The 21797-nt window shown below is 51.8% G+C and overlaps 1 protein-coding gene across 2 annotated transcripts in view; it reads right to left on the bottom strand.

The window, feature by feature from the left end:
• The window catches only part of DHRS3 (dehydrogenase/reductase 3), a 46839-nt gene extending 31503 nt beyond the window's left edge, over window positions 1-15336 (bottom strand). The window contains exon 1 of one of the 2 annotated variants that reach the window (XM_061160351.1): window positions 14716-15336. In XM_061160351.1, coding sequence (XP_061016334.1) covers window positions 14716-14910 — 195 coding nt within the window. In that variant the 5' untranslated portion in view covers window positions 14911-15336. The remainder of the gene's footprint in view (window positions 1-14715) is intronic. The other variant, XM_061160350.1, reaches the window with a different exon arrangement.
• Window positions 15337-21797: the final 6461 nt, after the last annotated feature.

Genomic DNA, 21797 nt, shown 5'->3' with positions numbered 1-21797 from the left:
CATGGGCAGAGAAGCCTGGTGGGCTAGTCCATTGGGTGGTAGAAGAGTTGGACGCAACTGGTGGCTCAGTGGTAAAGAATCTGCCTTGCAATGCAGGGACACAGGTTCAATCCCTGTTCTGGGAAGATTCCACATGCAGCTGTGACTCAGACCCAATACAGCTAAATAAATAAATATTTCAAAAAACAACAACACCACCCCTCTGTCATAAAGATATGCCCCAGAGGCTTCTGTAGAGGGTGCATGAGAGAGGTTGCAAGGAACAGTCAAACAGGAACCACAACCTCATCTGCATGACCAGGACTTTTCATACAGTATCTCATTGAAATCTCCTTTTATAGATGGGGAAACTGAGGCTCAGAGAGGTCTAATAACTTGCCTAGGGCCACTCAGCAAGTGAATGGAAGAGCATGCATATGAATTTTGATTTGTTGACTCCTGAGCTCAAAATCTGAATCACAACTGTATACCAGCTCCTTAAAAAAGAAATAAAGCTAAACTTAGGTGCACACACATGTGCACTCATGCACACACACACACACATACCTGCCAACCTGGAGGCCTGAGAGGTGGCCCCCAAACCAGCACAGCCAGTCAGGAGGAGGAGGAGGGCACAAGCTGTTCCCAGCCCACACTGCCCCGTGCCCCTGGCAGATCTGGAGGACCCCCACTGCCTCGCTGTGGGGTCACCAGAGAAGTGGCCTGGGGAGGTGAGGCAAGGCTGCCCCCTCTGCCAAGTGAGACATGAGGACATGGCATGTGGGAGTCGAGGGTGGCCTGACTCCATGTGGGTGTGTCTGGCAGGACTGCCTGCCTGCAGGAAGGTCACGCTGCCCTTTGTGGTCATGCTGGCTCCAGCCCCAGCTCCCCATGATGAGCTGGTATGGGGCCTGTGAGAGCTCAGGGCATGCTGGACTGACTAGCTGAGCTCGACACTGTCCCCCGGCCCCTGGGAGAGCTCTAAAGGCACCCAGAGACTCTCCTTCCAACCTTGGAAGGACTCTGCATCAGAGAGCTGGCTTTTCACATCCAGGGAAGCACAAGTAGTAACATTGACCTAGCAAAGGAGCCTCCTTTCCCCTCCTGTCCAAGTGGCCTGACCTCTTATAGAAAAGGGTACCAAGAAAGATTGTTGACAACCTGCTGGACCACCGTAAGTGGCTGTTCAGAAGGCTTCTTTGAGGCACAAACTCCCTGAGAACAGACAGGTTTCAGCTCAAGCCAGAAAAGTCTGTTCTGTCTTTTTTGTTGGTAAGTGTCGATAAATGACCTGATAAGGTCTGCAGGACTGGTGGCTCAGTGGTAAAGAATCTGCCTGCAGTGCAGGGACACAGGTGACTCGGGTTCAATCCCTGGGTCAGGAAGATCCCCTGGAGGAGGAAATGGCAACCCACTCCAGTATTCTTGCCTGGAGAGTTCCATGGACAGAGGAGCCAGGTGGGCTACAGTCCATGGCATTGCACAAAGTTGGACATGACTGAACGACTGAGCATGCATGTCAGTAAATGACCCGAGAAGGTCTGCAGGACTAGACCTGGGAGGACTGGCTAAGAGATGCCTGGAGCTCCTGGACGTTTGTGCCTAAGATGAAAAACTGGATTGGTTCCTTAAGAAAGAATACTAGACATCTACTCCTGATCCCCTTGCTCCTGGTAACAGCAACCCCATGTCCCCCACAGAAGCCCATCTCCCCACTTACATGCTGTGGCTTGGCTGTTCCTCTAACTCAGAGTCTCACTGCTTGAGACCCACATCTGGCCAAAACAGTGGTTACACCATTGCCAGTGTCTGCTTCAGCCCAATCCAGCCACAGTCAGGGAGACTCAACTTCTGGACCCCTGGAAAAGTTGGGAGGAAGATACTGATCTGCCTGCTCCACTGGGAGCTGAGGGGGTTTAAGGCAGCAAGGGGCAGATATGAGCAGTCCCAGGGTGGGGAGGGCCTGCCTAAGGTGAGACTGAGTCCAGACAACACTCTTTGATCTCTGGGAGCCAGGCCTGTGCTCTTGTCATTTAGACCCATTTAAACTCCCAGTGGCTAAAAGCACAGGTTGCATGGACTCTGCTCAGGGATGTCAGTGTGATCTGTTCTGTAAAATGATTAACTGAGAGGCCACAAAACTCACTGGTTCAAGAGCAGATGCCCAGGGTTCAAATCCCACTTGGTCTGTCACAAGCTGTGTGATCTTTCTATGGACCCTCAGAATCTGGACCAGTGAAAAAGATGATAGGGCTTCCCTGTTGGTATAGTGGTTAAGAATCCACCTGCCAACGCAGGGGACATGGGTTCGATCCCTGGTCTGGGAAGATCCTGCGTGCCTTGGCACAACTAAGTCTGGTGCACCACAACCACTAAGCTCTAGAGCCTAGGAGCTGCAACTACTGAAGCCCACGTGCCCTGAAGTCCATGCTCCATAACAAGAGAAGCCCCTGCTCACCGTAACTGGAGAAAGCCCGTTTGCAGTAACAAAGACACAGCGCGGCCATAAATAAATAAAAACAAGAGGGATACCAATTAAAAAAAAAAAGACAGCACTGCCCACACTAGAGCTCACTGTGAGGAATAAATGACTTTATTACGTGTCAGGTGATGGCACCTAGTAGGTGCTCAGTAGACATGGGTTTTAACTAGCTATGATGGATCAGTCATGCCTTCACTCAAGCAACAAAGATTTATTAAGCATCTACTGAGTGCCAGATACTGCCAGGTGCTCAGGACACTCGGGGAGTAAGAGGACATGTCCCCTGCCTCCCAAGGAGCTCACAGCCTTTTGGAGAAGACACATGGCAACAAGCAGCCACAAGCATGGGGAGTTGCCATGGTAACCCATGACTTTGGCCTCACCGCAGCCCAACCCTGACCAATTGAGCTACTTGGACGCAGAGGTGAAGATGACTAATGGGGAAGCTGGGTGGCTGTCTGCGGGGTGGGCAGCCAGGACCAGAGCAGAGGCCCAGCCTTTGACCAGCCTCTGTGCCTGGACTGGAGAGGGGCCTGCATTGGACCAGCCCTTGAACACTAGGAAAGTGGCCTCCAGTAGGAGGGAAGATGCCAGGCTCTGAGCCCTCCTTGAGGAAGAGTGATTCATTCTTAATGACTTCTAGAAAGAGTCAAGAGCTAAAATTCCCGAGGGCTTCTGTGACAGGAGCAAAGTTCTCCCTTTCCTGCAGACTCCCAGAACTAGGGTGAGTCTGGCCAGCAAGCTCTTTGCCTCTGTGCCCAGCAGAGCACTTGGGCCAACAAGCCAGGGCTGGGGATGTCCGCTTTCTCTTCACCCCCACGCCAACCAGAAGGAGCCATCATTTCTTGCAAAACCTCTGGTGCTGAACTAGGAGGTTTACATACATGACTTCACGGAATCTTCATACTTTCGTTTTTCAGATGGGGGAAGCCCAGAGAGATGGTTATTGCCCAAGGTCACACAGCAGGTTGCTGGGAGGCTTCCTAGGATTTAAAGGATTAGGAACCGGCTTCCAGCAGCCCTGGCTAGCATCATGAATGGCAAGAGTGCTCTGGCCAGTGGGCTGGTCTCCACCACTTGAAAGACCTCAGCAGCTGTGACACTGTCCACGGGCCAGTCCTTCCTTGGCTTTGGGGCTGGGGTGGCCAAGTCGCATTCCCCCAGGCTGGGAGCTGAATGTGGGCTGGGTTCCCTTCGGAGGCTGGCTCAGTCCTGGTGGAGTAATTAGGGTTTCTAGCTCCTGGGTTGCTTAGTGGTGGCATGGGGAGCCTGGTTGAGGGCTGAGCAGGGCCTGGGGTTCCATATGCCAGGGCGAGAAGAGGGAGCCCTCCCTTGAGGGGCAAAGGCACAAGCTAGAAAGAGCATACTTCTTCACCTTGGAGTAAAGAACCAAAAGTTGAGGACCCAATGAGATGACACATGGCAGATTACCATTATGCTGGAGTGGGATCCCTACTCCGGGAGCTCTTGCCAACCCAGGGATTGAACCCAGGTCTCCCACATTGTGGGTGGATTCTTTACAATCTGAGCCACCAGGGAAGCCCAAGAATACTGAGTGGGTAGCCTATTCCTTCTTTAGCCAATCTTCCCAACTCAGAAATTGAACTGGGGTCTCCTGCATTGCAGGCAGATATTTTACTGGCTGAGTTACCAGCAAAGCTCCAAGTAAGGAGCAGCTAAGAGAAAAGACCCTGATGCTGGGAAAGATTGAAGGCAAAAGGAGAAGGGAACGGCAGAGGATGAGATGATTAGATAGAATCACCAACTCAATGGACATGAATCTGAGCAAACCCTGCGAGATAGTGAAGGACAGGGTAGCCTGGCGTGCCGTAGTCCATGGGGGCGCAAAGAGTCAGGCAGGACTTAGCGACTGAACAACAAGAGAAGTGTGTCCTAAGTAACTTCCCGGAATAGTTCAAGCCTTATGTTTTCCTTCTAAGTAATGGCATCCTTTCAAAATGCACACAAAAATCTCACACAGAATTCTAAGCTACAAGACCTAAGTGAAGCTGAGTGAATTAAATGGAACCCCTTGGAATCCCATCTGCTCCACCACCCATGGGGTCCCACCTTCTTGGAACCCCTTGGGTGCTTTGGAACCCAGTTTGAAAACTCGGTCCTAAAACCTCAACTGGTGTTGGGGTCTGCCTTGAGGCTGCTGGGGTTCAGATGGCTCAGAGCTATGTAGAAGACTGAAATGCAGACAGGTATCTGTAAGCACTTCCCCAGGGTCTGTTTCAATGTGGACAAAATAATCATATGGTTCATTGCTCAAAGTGCTTTCTTAGCCCCTTCCTTGAAAGGCTACTGAAAAGGGGTTTCAAGATTGATTTCCCCAAAACAGGATGTGGCCAATGGAGTCAGGAAAGCTTGAGCCCAGTGACCTTTGCCAGGCTGACTCTTGCTGGTATTAAGTACTACCAGGCCACAAATTTGTATTGTCCACTCTGGCTTGACCTTGGCTTTGGGTTGCAGTACTCCAGAGTCTCCTGCCTCTGACATAGGCTCCAGTCCTGGGCCCTGAATCAGAGCCTCAAGTTGTTGGATGGGTTTTGATTGGATCCAGTCCAGAGCTTCTTAACCTGGTGTCTGGGACAGGCATCAGGGGGACCCAATGACCTCCTAAAAGTATAAAAATCTGTCTCTTTGTGCATTCTTCTTCAGACTGGTTTTATATTACTTTCTTCAGATCCTCAAAGGGCTCCACAACCAGCAGAAGATTAAGACTTACTGCAAACTCTTTAGTTGCCACCTCCTTCAAGAAGTCTTCTGAGATTTCCTTAATTTACAGTGATGGCTCCCTTCTCTGAATTATCAAAGCTCTAGGTCACTTGGGAGGATCCAGCTGGGTGACCTCAAGTTTAGATGGAAGGAGCTGGCACTCACTCATTCCTCAAAGTTGGCATCTAGCTAGAGGTGCCACCCTGGTTGTAAATGAATGAAATACAACTGTGCTGTTTTCCTGCTTATCAGTTACTTGTTCAAAGCAAACCCTGATAACCAATGACTACCTTAATCCTTTGGCAAGTAACCCACTCATTGTATGCAAATACTGCTGCTCAGTGCTTAAAAAAAAATGTTTTGGTGAGGTCAAACTTAAGTACATCCTGTTGACTCCTGGACTGCTCATCAATTCTCTTTCCAGAACCCTCTGTGTACTAGGTAGTTCCCATTATTAAACAGCTTGTCTCTTGACCTCTCCATAACCCTGACTGGGGTGGGCTGGGCCAGGCTGATAATATTTGACCCAGAGGGAAAGGGCCTAGTGTTGAAGCTAAAATTCTGAGTTTGAAATCTGCCTTAGGCCAACCATCCAGGGCAACTCACTTCACTCGCGTCTTAGGAATGGGCTTCTGATCGCCACTGTGGAAAACAGGATGGCGGTTTCTCAAAAAACTAAAAATAGAACTACCCTATCAAGCCAGCAATTCCCCTCTTGGGTATATATCTGGGGAAGAAAAAATCAAGGACACTAATTAGAAAAGGTACATGCACCCCAATGTTCATAGCAGTATTTACAATTGCCATGATACAGAAGCAACCTAAGTGTCCATTAACAGATGAATGGATGAAGATGTGGTGTATATCTATATCTACACACACACACACACACACACACACACACACACACACACACAGACGCTGAAATATTACTCAGTCATAAAAAGAGAATGAAATTTTCCCACTTAGAGGGCATTATGCCAAGTCAAACAAGTCAGAGAAAGACACATAAGTGATATCACTTATATGTGGGATCTAAAAAATACAACAAACTAGTGAATATAACAACAAAAAAAGCAGACTCACAGATATAGAGAACAAAGGAGTAACCACCATTGGGCAGGAAGGGCAATATAAGGATGGGGGAGGGGAGGTACAGGCTATTGGGTATAAGACAGGCTCAAGAATGTCCTGTACAACACAGGGAATACAGCCAACATTTTGTAATAATGGTCAATGGAAATTAACCTTTAAAAAGGATATAAAAATTTTAAATTATTTTTTAATTGGAAAAAAGAAAAGAAGAAAAGCAATGGGTTGCTGATCACACCTGCCTCTGGGCCTAGACGTGACAACGAATGTGAAAAAGCCCTGTGGAGTCAGTCCTGTAGACTACCACAGTCACACAGGGTATGGACCAATGTCTCATGTTGTCTGGGGAGCCCAAGGAAGCCCTCAGCATTCAGTTCGGGCCTAAGCTATGACTGATGATCAGAATGAAGGATGTGAACACAGGCCTGGCCTGCACCTTCCCTCCTCCTCCTCTCTTCTCTCCAGCATCCTGAAAAACCCCACCAAAGGAATGACCCAGCCGCTGAAGGACCCCGCTGAGGTCAGGCTGAGAAGGGCTGTCTTCTTTTCATTTTTGAGCATTGGTTGATTGATGCTGGTGGCCTCTCTTCCTCCTGGCCCCTGACTCTGTCTGGGTCACTGACATCACTCTAGTAACAAAGGTTCACAGAATCAGTGGGGTAGAAGGGACCCAGGTGATTGTCCAGAACCCAACCTCTCCTGATGCAGGAATCCAGAGTTCCCTCACTGCAGCCTGCTGACCCCGGAAAAGCTCCAGAGGGTGGGAAGGTGCTCCTGGGCCCCAGCCTCACGAGGACCTCCATCCACCTGGAAGGCGGCCGATACTGCCTCCAGCCCCTGAAGCAGTCAACCAAACGCTTCTGGATTGGCCATCCCACCTAAGTCATGGCTTCTGGTCCTTGTCATCCAGAGCCTGCTCCCTGGGTGCCCCCCAGTTGCTCAAGGACCTTCTCAAAGTTGTGACCGATACTGCCCACAATGCTCCTGGGCTCCCTCGACATAGTAGAACTGAAAAGTGTCTCTTTTGCTCTGGGCACAATACAGTTGCTTTCATTTTCTTTGCAGAGGGAGTTAAATTTCTGTTGCCATTAAAGTCATCTTACTGGAGCTGACTCCTCTTTCCAGAGCATCAGGGGCTTTATTGGAGACGATCATCACACCAGGACGTAAGTGCCACCTTGTTACGGTGGCCCCCTGCGGCAGCCCTAAGCCCAGCTGCCTAAATCGAGGAACGAATTTGACAGTCACAGTTCCCCCAGAGCCGTGTCACCATTTTTCACCCCAGGCATCCGCAAGCACAGATCACGGCTTGCTGAGCGGGGGTCTCCCCAGCAGACTCTGAGGCCTGGGTCCTGGATGACTCGCACCCATCCCTCCAGGGGCACACCAGCCTACCTAGATCTCCCTTCAGCCCACACACTTTCATTGGACTAAAGATATCAACAGCAGTGTCTTCTCAAATCCATGCACCAGGCTGAGAGCCGACTCAAGCTTTAGAACCCTCAGAAGGGGCCAGGCAAGTCTGGTCTCATGTACTTAGAGGAGCCGAAGAAGCCCCCCCAACCCCTCTCCTGCCCTTGGCCTGCCACCCCCTCCACCCACCCACTCCAACTCCCTAAGTGACCTGGCGGAGTCTTAGGTTAAATCATGTCACTTCTACTCCCCTTCACAGAACCTGCCAACAGCTCCCAGCTCCACTTGGAGCCAAAGCCAGAGCCGATTCTAGAGACTGTGGGCCCTACCTACCCTGCCCTGCTCTCCCACCCCACCCCTTCCTGTTCTGCTCCCCTCCCCCCATTACTCGCCCATCCCCTGCCCCCACACTGCAGCCCTCATTACTCACTCTGCTCCAGCCACAATGGCCCCCTCCCAGCTCCCCAAATATCCCAGGTACATTTCTTTGAGTCCCTCTCTCTTCCCTCTACCTGGAAAGCTGCTCCCCCATTCCTGTCCGGTCACTGTCTGTCACTGGACCTCATTTGTTTCCTCCTTACTGTGATGTAACGGGCTGTTTTCTGCATCCTGTTTTCATCTGTCTCCCTCACCAAACTGCCGACTCTACATGGGTGGAGACTGGTGTCTGCCTTGCTCCCTGCTGCCATATCTTTATGCCTAAAACAGTGCCGGGCACACATAGGGTGTGCTGTAGATTTGTGGAATGAATGAATGAGTTCCCACCAACCACTCATGTGCTAAACTGTATTTGGCACTCTCTTTTTTAAAATTTTGTTAATTGTAATTTTTTAAAAAATTATTTTTTGGGTGTGCCATGTAGCACAGGGGATCTTAGTTCCTAGACCAGGAATTGAACTCGTGCACCCTGCAGTGGAAGCATGGAGTCTTAACCACCAGACCACCAGGGAAGTCCCCTAACACTCCCTTTCTGAGAATCCGGAACTCTAAGACTTCATGCCTTTTAAGGGACCTCACTCGTCTCAAGGCAGATGAGTCTGCATTTGGGAACATGAGCATCTAAACAGATTTGCTTGTCTCCTTTTCATTTGGCTTCAGCTTTTTCCTAACCTTCTTGGTTCATCTGAATAGTATGTTTCAAATGTCTCCCTTTCAAGCATCTTACATACTTGGTGTATTTTTTTAGATTTTGTCTTCTAAAGGAAGCAAGTAGAACATATTACAACATTCTAGGTATGGTCATGCTTCGGCCTGAGGATACAGAAGAACAGGTTGGGTCTGGAACCATTCGAGCCCGGGTGCCCAGAACTATGTGGGCTTTTGAGAGTGGCAGGTTGGGATGAGGACTCCAGGGACAAGTTGTAGTGAGGACAACAACTGGATCTCTTTCCTTGGGGGGAAAGGATGGCTAATGGCTCCCTTCTCATCAATATGGCCAAGATCATTTTCTCAAAGTGGTAAGAATTGTTTCTCAGCAGATCACAAGATAAAGATGGGACAGAGAAAGTAACTATTTTGATAAAGAGACTGGAAGGGCTCTGTGCAGGGATAAACCAATGGCTGAGGCTCTGAAAAGCAGAAAGTTCTGAAGAGCTTGGAGCCTGCCCAAGAATGAGCAGATGCCCAGGTAGATGGACCACGGACGTCCTGACCCAGGGTCAGTATTTCCAGGTTAGGGAGCATTCTCTGATTTTAGGATAAACCCTGCAAGTTCCACTTGACATGTCAATTGGGAAACTCGGGCCCTTCATTCCCTTGGAAGCCACAAGTTGAAAACACTAACATCTCCTGCAAGAGTTGAAATAAATCACACAGCCGGCTACCTGGTGGCTGTTAAAGGGGTTTAGGAATGGACGTGAGGCCGTCTACAGACTGAGGGCACATTTTCCAACTCTGAGCTGCTGCTTTTTCATTCAGTGGGATCTGATGCATAGCACAAAAGGCTCAGATCTGCAGTGATGAGGACAAATGTCTTTTGCAGAGAGCTTGGCACGAGATTGCTTTCCTCAGATGGCTGAGCCTTGTGTGTTAGTCTCTCAGTCGTGTCCGACTCTTTGCGATCCCCTGGACTGTAGCCCGCCAGGCTCCTCTGTCCATGGGCTTTTCCAGGCAAGGATACCGGAGTGGGTTGCCATTTACTTCTCCAGGGGATCTTCCCAACCCAGGATGGAACCCGGGTCTCCTGCATTGCAGGCGGATGCTTTACCGTCTGAGCTACTAGGGAAGCTACTAACAGGAGCCGTAACAGAATTTTAGAGCATGCCAGGGTCTTAGGGATCATTGCATCCCCTTTCATTTTTGCAGGCGTGCTTCTTAGCTGCAGCCTGGAGAAGGGAGTGACTTTTCCAGGGTTGTAGCAAAGTCAGGTCTAGAACCCAGGTGAGCCTGGTCATAAGGGGCGTGGTCCCAGATGTGGGCTCCTTTGTTCCCCAGGGGAAGTGGGTGGGGCAGTAAAAGGGAGGTGTTTGTCTATTCAGGTGACAGTCCAAATTGTAAAGCCCATTGTTTGAAACCCAAGGACCAGATGCTGAACGCTGAAAGAATTTCCTAGATGCCACAGGTAGGACAGGTAGCCTACTTTGCTGCTCCCAGACTGCATCAGATGAGAACCTGGTACTTTTCCTAGAAATTCCCAGCAAAGGCTGCATTCTACACATCAGCTGTTTAATGCAGCTTCTTTGGCCTGATGACTCTGGGTTCCAAGATTACCTGTCTGGACCCTTCTCTCCTTTTTCTTCTTTTTCCTATTCTCATCAGTATTGGCCTAACTCAGAGTGTGAGACACAAATTATCCCTTCAACATTATTTTTTCTTTCATTCCCTTCTGTCTCCCATCCCCAGTTTCAGCCAGGTGCACAGTCTTTCATCAGTGGTTTCTTGCACGTGGGTTACCCTTCCCCACCTCTTCTGGTTGAAACTCTTGACCTTCTTTAATGCCACCTCCTTCAGGAAGCCTTCCATGCACTCTTGTTAGAGATGAATAGCTCTGGGCTGCTTCTGTGTAGTGTGCTGTACTGTGCTATGCTGAGTTGTGTCTGACTCTTGCGACCCCGTGGACTGTAGCTACCAGGCTCCTCTGTCCATGCGATTTCCTAGGTAAGAATACTGGAGTGGGTTGCCATTTCCTCCTCCAGGGCATCTTCTCAACTCAGGGATCAAACCTGGGTCTCCTGTGTCTCCTGCATTGACAGGCAGATTCTTTACCCCTGAGCCACCTGGGAAGCCTTCTGTGTAGTGTAGCCCCCCAACTTCATGTCTACCCAGGACCTCAGAATGTGATCTCATTTGGAAATAAAGTCTTCAGAGATGTAATTAGTTAAGGATCCCAAGATGAGGTCATCCTGGATTTCGTGTGGGCCCAAATCCAATGACTGGTGTTCTTATGAGAAGAGAGGACACACAGACACAGAGAGATAGCAAAGACAGTCATGTGAAGAAGGAGGCAGAGATGGGAGTGATGCTGCCACAAGCCAAGGAATGCCAACCCAGAGCCACCAGGAGTGAGGAGGGAGGAGGAAGAATTCTCCCTGGAGTCTTTGAATGAGGGGGGCCCCACCAACCCCCGGATTTCAGATTTCTAACCTCCAGATTGTGAGATAATACACTTCTATTGCTGCAAGGCACCAACCTAGTGGTCATTTGTTATGGCAGTTACAGGAAACATACACTATAGCTTGTGCCTTGACATTAAGCACCTGGCCACGTCTCTGAGCCTTCTTTGCTCTACCCACCTCTCTCCAGGCCCAGCACTGCCCTGAACACTTGACACCTCGGGCAGGTTTGCTGGACTAGGTCTCTTTGAGGTGGTCGTCAAGGGTAGCTGGGCCTGGGCCTGCCCCAGTGCCAGGATGGGAGGGATTTGCTGAATGGATGTGATTCACCAGTCTAGGTGAAGGGTCTATTTCTAGTGAGCTGCTTTAAGAAAAGGGCTACAGACCCATGGACTATAAATTCAATAACAACAAAGCAGGTGCAACTCTGAACCAGTCCTTATACTGGCTCTGTGAAATGGGTCCCTGAGTCCTGGCTCTCTCTTCCATGAAGGGACTGGGCCCCTGCTCAAGGGTTCTGCCATCATGGCCCAGGGCTCTAATCCAGCCACTTGCCTCCTACTGGGCCAGAGGCTGGAACAATCCCTGCAGATACTTTCAAACAAACAGTTCAATTCTGTCCTCCAGGGGACTGTTGCTAAAACCAGGTCAAAGTGAAAAACCAGAGGCTAGGTATACCACTAGCCTACCCAGAGCCTTGGAGGTGTAGGGGTGAGCCCAAGCTCTATGAATGCTTTCATGGAAGGAATTCCAGAAGGACACACCAAATATAAAGGGGTTGTAATGGGCAATTACCCAGCAAGAGTCTTTGCCTTGAAGACCCGGACCATGACTGGCCCTGTCCGGGTGAACCTCGTATAAGGTGGGTAAGCAGAGATATCTCAAGGTGAGGAACTTTCCAACTTCTGTGCCTTTGGGTCTCTTTAAGAAAAACCCTTATTTGGGTCATCTCTGCAGCCTAAGGGGCACCACTGCCCAAAAATATTACCAAATCATTTGACTCAAGGTTGTTTTTTGGAAACTGGGCTGTTGCTCCCCCCAAAGTTAACGGACCTCTCTCGGACATGCAAGCAATCTGCAGACTCTGATTTTCCTCCCTTCTTTCTCTTTAGGGGGGCCTTTCCCTTTGGATCCTGCCTCTACTTCCACCCAGGGGAGGAGGGTCATGCAGGCCATGGAGGTGGCCTGCCTAACATCGCTGCAGGCTGTGGGTGCGCACCATGCTCCCCAACTCTCTCCAGCTGCTCCACAACCACCCTGAGCCCACCATCCACTTAACTCTCTCAGCCATCTGCCCCACAGTCCTCACTCCAAAACACTCATCCCTGTGTCCCCAAGCCCACCAGTCCCCCAAACACTCCCAACTCTGGGAGTGGTCCCAAGGCCCTTTCACTGGGCCCCAGATGGATTCAGGCAAGAAACCTTGATTCTAAATTCCCCACCATGACAGCGAGCCTAAGGCTCATTAAAACGCAGCTCCAGTAATTGGTCTGATAATTACAAGTTATAGGGAGGGCTCTTGGTCATTCTGACTGGTCTGAGGACTGAACCCGCGGTGAATGGCATGGAAGTTTCATAGGGCCCCTGGTTCCTATTTCTGGTGACCAGATACCAATTAAGACATATCACTCAATGGTCTTGGGTTTATTTTTCAGAAGAAGGTACACATTTCAAATTCAGTGGGGCATGGTTCCCAGTGTATGGTGCTGCTCTGCCCCTCCCCCACCCCAATGCCATACACTTCTTTCAATTTAGGCTTGTTTATAGTCAGTCAAGTTTTTCCAGATTGACTAAAAGAGTTCTTCATATGCCTACTGCAGCCAGTTACAAGAGCAGTGAAAGAGACCCAGGACTTGGGCCAGCTGGAAGAGCCAGAAGAAAAGTTTCTGTGGGATGCAGACAGCTAAGGAATGACAATCACACGCGATTGTCCCAAACCCTACAGCTCCCCTCCCCGCAAGGACACCCTCATCTGCCACTCCTCCATAACAGGGGTGGGGGGGTGGGGGGCATCACCCCCAAGGAAATGAAACTGCTGAGAACAACTTCTGCTTCTCCTTTTTCGGTGTGTACAAGGGTTAAAAAACACTTCTGAACTCCCCTTCCAACTGCAAGGTCAAGCAGCTGTCCAAGCCACCCAAGGAGAAGCAGGAGCCGGGGGACAGTTGACCCCAGCTAACTTACTCAGCCTTGACAGCCCCCAACCTACAACCACCACCTCCCTCTAAACGCTGCCCAGGGAAGGAAGAGTTAATCGGCAATCGGCTTTGGCTGATAGTTCAGGCTCCAAAGTTCAGTCCCAGTCAGAGCCACCCCGGAGGAATTGTAAATCTCAGGGCAGTATTTAACAAAACAAAAGCAACCTGGAATTACATGCAGGTTTGGTTTTCTACAGTACATATTTACTTAATCCCCTAGGTATGTGGCTCCATGTCAGATCAGCTGGCTTTGCCGGCCCTTTCACCCCCCTCGCTCACAGCAGTTTAAATTTCAAACTAATTCCCTGTTTTTGCTCTTCCTCTTCACAAGGCTGGCTGGAGACAGCCCAGCCTGCTGGCCTCAAATCTCTCTATTGCTCTAGTCACTGGGTGAGTCAGCCTGGTTTGGGTTGGCGTTGGGTGACAGCTGGCTCAGCCTCCCCACTCTTAGGCACCAGGTCTGGGAAAACTGGAGGAAGAGGTGCTGGAACTACCAAAAAGTTAAAGGCAGGGTTGGAGGGTTGGAAGGGGGGAGGGGTGGTTCACCACAGTGCCACCTTTCCTCTTGGTGGGGAGGGATCCCCTCCCGGGCTGTATTTGGGTGGTGGTGGGGGTGGTGTGCGGAGGCAGCACTGAAGTGAGAACCAGGTCTCTTGATCAGCTGCTGGTTACCCCTGTCCCCTCTCTCTAGATCTCGGAACACCTGGCTTCCGAGTGCCTATCAGGCTAGGCTAGACATCCACCACCGCTTCCCCCTTTTCAAACCACACCGAGTACCCACTCTTTCCCAGCTTCCAGAGCCGCAGCCGTCCAGGTTGGGGCTGGGAAGTGGGTTGCCAAGGAAAATACGAAGCGCCAGCTAGCAGGCGGCTCCCCGCTCTACCCAGGAGCGCACACACCCTGCCTTACCAGGGTGGCGGCAAAGAGGGAAAGCGAGGGGAGGAAAAAACGCAACACCTTCCTTTGGGAGGGAAGAATGTGGGAAATGGGTGGGTCTGCTAAGTTTCGAGGTGGGGGTGAACAGCCAGCCACAGATCCCAAAGGAGCGGGGCAGCTCCGGACCTGCCAAAAAAGACAGTCGGCTGCCCGGGAAATGTACAAGGTGAAACTAACTAGCTCAGCACTCGCGGGTGGCGCAGAGAAGTAGGGTGGCCGGCGACTTTCAGACCCTGGGCGCGGGTTCCTGCAGCGGCAGCGGCAGCAGGTGGGCGCAACCCCTGTCCCCTGGGCCCCCCTCGCCTCCGGCCCCCACCCCTCTGGATTCGCGGGGTCCCGGTACCTTTCTGGCGCCGCGCTCTGCGAACTCGCGAGCTAGCTGGCGCCCGATGCCTCTCCCGCCGCCGGTGATGAGGACGTTCTCCCGGGACAGGTCCCGCAGCTTGGCCGGCAGCACCAGTCCGACCGCAGCCTTCACCACCAGATAGATCATCTGCAGAGGGAACACCACCAGCGCGCCCAGCCGTTTCCACACCATCCTCCGCGCCGCGGAGCCGGGCGGCAGGGGCGAAACTCCCCGGACCGAACAAAACAGGACTTAAAAAACAAAACACTCCCAAACAATAATAAATAAACCGAATAAGGGGGCAGAGAGGCGTCCCACCTGGCCACTCTTGAAATCACCTCTTCCCAAATGCAAAGCAAGCACCGGGTGAGAAAAAAAGGGGGGAGGAAAAAAAAAAAAAGATAAATCCTCCGGAGGAGAAAAAGCGTCTCCGAAGGTTGGGACAGTAAGAGGGGTGGAAGGGAAGCCAGAGGTGGAAAGTTCTAACAAGAACTTTCTTGCCCCGGCAGCCAGCCGTTTCGGCTGGGGAATTCTCAGGTAATGTTTACAGGCTGACAGAGGAGTTTAGGCAGGGGAAGGAAAAAAAAAAAAAAAAAAAAGCACCAACCACACGCGCGCACCCTGCTACAGTCCCGCGGTTTCAAAGTGCAAGATTAAGAAAAAAAAAAAAAAAAGCCGTTTCCAAATTGTAGCGCCCCCCCACCCCTTTTCCAGGAAAAAAATAAAAAAAAGTAGGGGGAAAAAGTGCTTGGAGCTCCCAATTTCAGCCCGCGAAAGTCTCCAGACTCATTGCTATTCTTGGGCTCAGGAAATTGCTTAAACGCGATCTGATTGCCAGCAACGTGCAGGAGAAGTGGGGGGTCCGGGTGTCAGTTTCTTTACGTGCATGGCTCGCCCTCGCGCGCGCCCGCTCTCTCCGACTCCCTCCCTCCCTCTCTCTTCCAGCAGAGGCTGGGAGTTGCCGCTCGATCCGGCTCCCTCTCTCTCCCTTGTTAGCATTTATTGCCTTCTTTTTGTCCTTTCTAACTTGGAGAGGGCCCGGGTGCGGAGCGCGAGTGGATCGGACGACTGGGTCTGCGCCGCCTCATCCGTTCGCTCCCGGGACAGCCGCGGCTCAGAACGACAGGGCGGCCCTTTTCCCCCCCATTTTTTTTTAATACCCCATTAAGTCTGATTGACAGTTAAAGTTGTTCTGAGGCTTCGCTACGGTTCCTCTGAGTGGCTGCCGCGGGCTCCCCTCCCCCTGCGCAGTGGCGGGGTGCGCGCCCGGGCGCGCACACGGGCTCGCAGAGGCTCCGCTCTCCCCGGGCCGGCTCCCCTAGCTGCAAGCAGGGGCTTGCTGGCGGTGTCCCTGAGGGCTAGCCGCAGTAACTCGCACACGCTGGAACCGACTCCAGCGAACCGGCTCCCTCCTCGAGACATGCCTTCTGGCCCGGGGCTCGGTCTCCCAGAGCAGGGAAGCATTCGGGCCAGGTGACAGCCGGTGTGTGCCTGCCGGGCAGACCCGGGGGAGCTTGCGCTCGCCTTGATCCATCAGGTCGCCCAGGGTTTATTTCAGGTCATTTGATCATCCCCTGCCTCCAGGTAGGACCAGGAAGCCACTTCTGACCCTTACTCAGAAGCCTCCTGTCTTCACTTAGAGAGCACTTTCTAAGTCTGACCGGAGTCCATCGTGTTGTAAGGGCGGGGGCGGGGAACAGCTGGGGAGCAAGGTTTTGCTTTGAGGGGTGGGGGTGGGCAGGGTAAGGGAACCTCTGCCCCCGAGGTGTCAATAAAATCCCCATAAGATTAGCTGGGAGCGTATTTATTGCTCATCTGGGCTAGAATTACCTTGACTGACAGCAATTTCCTTAACAAACGCCTGTAAACAAAACTTGCTAAACCTGACCCCCCCCCCAAGCCCCCGCCCCTGCCCCTACCCCCTGCCATGCTGTGCAGGCGGACTTCTCTCTTTGGGTCTCCCTGGGCTGCCCTCCGCGGGGTGGGGTGGGCCCACTTTGTAACCTCTTGCTTTTTCCCAACCAGAATGTCTCCCCTGCTGGAGGGTGGGACCCAGCTATTTAGAGTTGTCTGTTGCAGGAAGTCTGGGAGGTGAGTCACGAAAAAGCAGCGCCAGTGAAAATCACTGATCGGACTTGCCTCCTGCTGCCCCTGATGGTCCCAGGCCTGGAGGAAGAGAGGATGATGAGCCAGGGAGCTTGCCCTGTAATCTGGGCCAGAGGTTCTCCAGCAGGAGGCTTGTTCAGGCGAGGAGTGCAGGGCCTCACCCCCAGACCTTCTGATTGAGCAGGGCTGGGTGTGCTGGAATCAGTACGTTTAATGATCTGCTGAGGATCCGGGGAGAATGTTACTTTGGAGAAAAGCTGGTTTGGGGAGGGGGTGGCTGGGGGTTTAACTCCTCCCTGGGCTGCAAAGACCTTGTAGCTCTGGAGAGAACTTCTGCCCGCGTGGATGTTCCTTCCAGGTGAATTTGGGAAGTCATGTCGCCCGCTGGAAGAGTAAGAAGGGGTAGGAAGTGTGTTTGGATGACAGACTATCCTACACCGAGAGCTTCGATTCTGAAACTGAATCCTCCCACTGACCTTGCAAGGGGGGGTATCATTATCCCGGTCTGCCAGGTAGTGCAGGAAGGAGGGCTCCAGATCCAGACATGATTCCTTTTCCTACCCCATCCCACCCCACCCTATTCTGGCAGGAGGAGAGGACCAGGCTCCCTCCTACCTCCCTCCAACACTCCAAAAATAGGACCCCAAGGCAGGACATTGCCTTCCTAGACTCCCAGGCCACGGCTAACGGCAGGACTTGGTCAACATGACGGCCTCCTCCCACCTAGGAGGTCCGTAAAAATGGGAAAGAAATCCCAACCCTGGAGAGGCTCTCCCCACCCAGCGGTGGCGGGTGTCTGCGGGGCCTGCCAAGACAACTGGGAAAGTCTGGCGCTGAAACCCCTGCGCGCAGCCTGTCCTCATCTGTTATCCTCGACGCCGCCTAGTGGTGTGGATGCGATACTGCGCCTCCAAGCTGCCCAAGTCTCCAGTCTCCAGTGTTCCCGTTATCCTACCAGCCATCCTTTTCCTTCCAGGCTTTTCTCCCCACCTAAGATCAACACTTCAAGCCTAAAAAGGCTTGCAAGGATCATAGCTCCACTTCCCCACACACACTCTCTGCTGTGTGGAGTAGGTTATTGAAACACAGGGATGTGAAGCAACTCTTAAACCCAGCAGTGTGTTCACTGAAATCCAGTGATGCTCACCAGTGAGCCAACCCTGTTCAGATACCAGATCAGCTGGGAGACCTCTAGGTCCCACTTACATTTGCCCTGGGTGTGAGTTTGAGTGGGAACGGGGTTGAGAACCCAAATCTTCAGAGTATCAGGACCATTACACGTACTCTGACTTCATCTCTGAAACAGTCTCCAGGGGTGGTCATCACAATGCCAATGTATTAATAACACTGGGCTCAGCAATGTAAGTGACTCATTCAACTCAAGGCCACACAGGGGGCTGCCCTTAACCTCTCCCAAACATCAGGTTTAGAGTGAAATCACAGTATAAAAGAACATGTTGTGTGTGCGTGCTAAGTCTCTTCAGTTGTGTTCAACTCTTTGTGAGCCTATGGACTATCGCCTGCCAGACTCCTCTGTCCATGGGATTCTCCAGGCAGAAATACTGGAGTGGGTTGCCTTGGCTTCCTCCTGACCCAGGGATGGATCCAATGTCTCTTGTCTCCTGTATCGGCAGGTCAATTCTTTACCACTAGCGCCACCTGGGAAGCCCATAAAGGAACATGTCAGGTAGCCCTAAAAGATGAACTGTGGTTGGGAATGGGACACCTTTTTTCTACTTGTTCCACCTTCAGGATATGAGTTTTACCGGCCTTGCATCCTGTGGACTCAGGCCTCTTCCATCATCAGCTTCCCAGAGAGGTTGTGTCTGTCACCTCCTTTATGTCCCCCAACTTCCCAGGGAAGATGGAGTCAAGGGCGGGGGGCGGGTCCTGGGCTGGGGGATGCACAGGCCAATGGGTTGGTCCAGAGGGTCCCCGTGTCCTGGCTTCAGTAGGAACTAAATGGGACACGACCCCTCCCCCTCCTCTCCACTTCCTCCTACCTGTGTTTTTGGCTCTTGGTACCCCCTCCTCCCTTACTTGGGAGCAGGGGGTGGGGAATTTAACTCCAGGGTAAAGTTTGAAATTTCACATCCCAGCCTGGGAGAGGGCCCCACAGTTTTCTCTCCACTCCTGGAAATGTGAAAGGAGCCTTTGTAGGCTTGATGGAGGAGGGAGGTAAACTATAGCCCAAAGAACTAACTTTTTCCATGACTCAGCTCTCCTGGTGTGGGGCGGGCATGGGAGGTGCAAGAACCCAGCAGGGCAGGCTGGAGCCGCCTTCCAGCCCAGAGCCAGCAGCTCACAGTCAGAGGTGCCCCCCCCCCCCCCCAGAGAGTCAGCCCTGTTACCTGCAGGGGAACTTGCTGGCCCTGGATGGGCCACCACACTGTACCTGCCCTGTGCTCCCATGGCTCTGTCCCATTTTTTTCCCCAGGTTATACATATTTTTTTTTTTTTAAAGCATAGTTGATTTACAATGTTTCAGGTGTACAACTAAGTATTCAATTTATATATATATATGTTCTTTTTCAGGTGGTGCCAGTGGTAAAGAATCTGTCTGCCAGTGCAGGAGATGCAAGAAACGCAGGTTTGATCCCTGGGTTGGGAAGATCCCCTAGAAGAGGAAATAGCAACCCACTCCAATATTGCCTAGAGAATTGCATGGACTGAGAAGCCTGGTGGAGTGAAGTCTATAGGGTTGCAAAGAGTTGGACACAACTGAAGTGATCCAGCACACATGCATATTCTGTCTCAGCTTCTTTTCCTTTATAGGTTATTACAAGATGTTAAATATAGTTTCCTGTGCTATACAGTAGGCCCTTGTTGTTTTATCTGTTTTATATGTAGTAGTGTGTGTCTGTTAAGCTCCAGTTCTGAATTTACCCCCACCCCCATTGCATCCACAGTGCCAAGCACATGAATGCTCTTGTGTAGTCCTTTAACCAGGAACTTCCCCTATCACCATCCCAGTGGAGAGCTAGAAAAGCAAACAGGTTTCAAGCCTTGCCTTCTACTTATCTGAGGCTTACAGGGTTAAAAAAGTCACTTAGGATCATGTAGCCCAGAGCAGGAGGTGGGATTTGAAACCTGGTCAAGTGCTCAGCTCTTTTGGCTTTATCTGTGGATGTCTTTCAGAATGTATAAGATCTACTGGGGAGCTTGTCAACATGCAGATTCCCGGGTCCCCAGCCTAGATGTCCTGGGCCAACATCCTAGGGTGGGAGCCCCGAAATGTGTGTGTTGGCCAGTGTTTGGGAACTTCCCAGTGCTGCCTCTCAGTTGTCGTTCAGTCACTAAGACTCTTTGCAACCCCCATGGGCTGCACCATGCCAGACCTCCCTGTCCTCCAGTACTCCCGGACTTTGCTCAAGTTTATGTCCATTAAATCGGTGATGCTAACTATCTCACCCTCTGCTGTCCTCTTCTTTTGCCTTCAATCATTCCCAGCCTCAGGGTGGCCCCTGGTTATTAAGAGCCCCTTCACGAAGCCTCCCTCACCTCTCCTACCACCTCGCAAGCTCTTCCCTCTTTTGTCCTTGGGATGTGTCATGGCGCTGAATCGTCACCCATGGCCTGTTCTGGGCTGGTGGCTCCACAGACACCTCACAGGGAAGCAACCGGAAGCTGGAGGAGCAGGGGGTGCCTCCAGTCAGCTAGTCAGCTGCTGGTTGTGGAGTCCTTCCATTGTGGCCACCACCTGTAGGGGCCACAGGGTGGGGGACAAGGCGGAGTGTGTCAGAGAGGAGCAGGAGGGCGATGCTTCTGGCTTTGGGGTCTGGCAGTCTGGTTCAGATGCCAGCTCTGCACTTCCCCCTTCCTGTCTCCAGTGTCTTCATTTATAAAGGGAGGGCAGCAGTGAGGATGGGATTAGCTACTCATAAAATCCCGTACCAAGAGCCCAGTAAGTGCCAGCTCTTGTTTCTATGGGGGCGTGGTGCCTGCGTGCTGACGAGCCAGTTCAGCCACAAACGAGATGCAGGGCTTATGTTAGCGGTGTTCCTGGATGGCCCCAGAGTAGGTCTTCTGGACTGGCCTCGAGGACTGGCCTCTGCTGGGTCTTTCCTCACTTCTCCTGGTTACCTTCCACCCCCACACCCACCAGCACACTTGCTCTAGGACCTTTACTCTTTGGCCGAGTAAGCCCCCTACTCATCTTGTAAGGTTTCCTTTAGCTCATGCAGTATTTTTTCCAGGAAGCGCTATCCAGCTGCCCTATTTGGTCCCCAATGCCCCCTTTCCCCTGCCAAGGCTGGCCCAGGGGTTTCTGCTCTTGGCCCCTGTATTTTCCTACCTCCCAGCGCAGTGACGCTGTGCTGTAATTGCTGATTTTTTCTGTATCTCACAGCACACTGGGGGCTTCTCAAGGGTAGGGGCAGGGCCTGGCGTGGTGGGCGTGTGACCTGTGCAGTGAGCATGGGCTGAAGCTCTGCTGTCCCCACCTTCAAACCCATCATTTCGTCTTGACCCTGTGTTTCATAACAAAACACAAGGTGACCTGCTGCCCACCAATAAGGAAATAGAGTTGCTGGGACATGACCTCGGGAGCAAAAGCAGTGAAAGATTGCAGATGTGTGCCCTCATTCATGCATTTATTCATTCATCCACTTATTCATCCACTAGATATTTATTGAGCAGTGACTGTGTGCCAGGCTCTGCCTCATGGGGCTGGCATTACCCCACTGCTAGGTGAAGAGTGCCATGAGGAATGTAGGCAAGGTGGGGAGACACAGTGATGAGGGCAGGTGAGAGGCAGAGGGGAGAGTGGGTTGGGAACAGACAGATGCAGGAGTTTGCTAGCTGTTCATGGAGTGTCTGGGAAAGCCACTCTGAAGCGGCGCAGGGCCAGAGACCCTAGAGGAGTGAGGGGTGAACCCCAGGGAATGTGTAAGATCTACTGGGGAGCTTGTCAACATGCAGATTCCCGGGTCCCCAGCCTAGATGTCCTGGGCCAACATCCTAGGGTGGGAGCC

This window comes from Dama dama, chromosome 14 (genome assembly GCF_033118175.1).
Source record: "Dama dama isolate Ldn47 chromosome 14, ASM3311817v1, whole genome shotgun sequence".
NCBI classification, from domain to species: Eukaryota; Metazoa; Chordata; class Mammalia; order Artiodactyla; family Cervidae; genus Dama; species Dama dama.
Note: the sequence above shows the minus strand (reverse complement) of the source record. Positions and strands in the feature narration are given on the sequence as shown.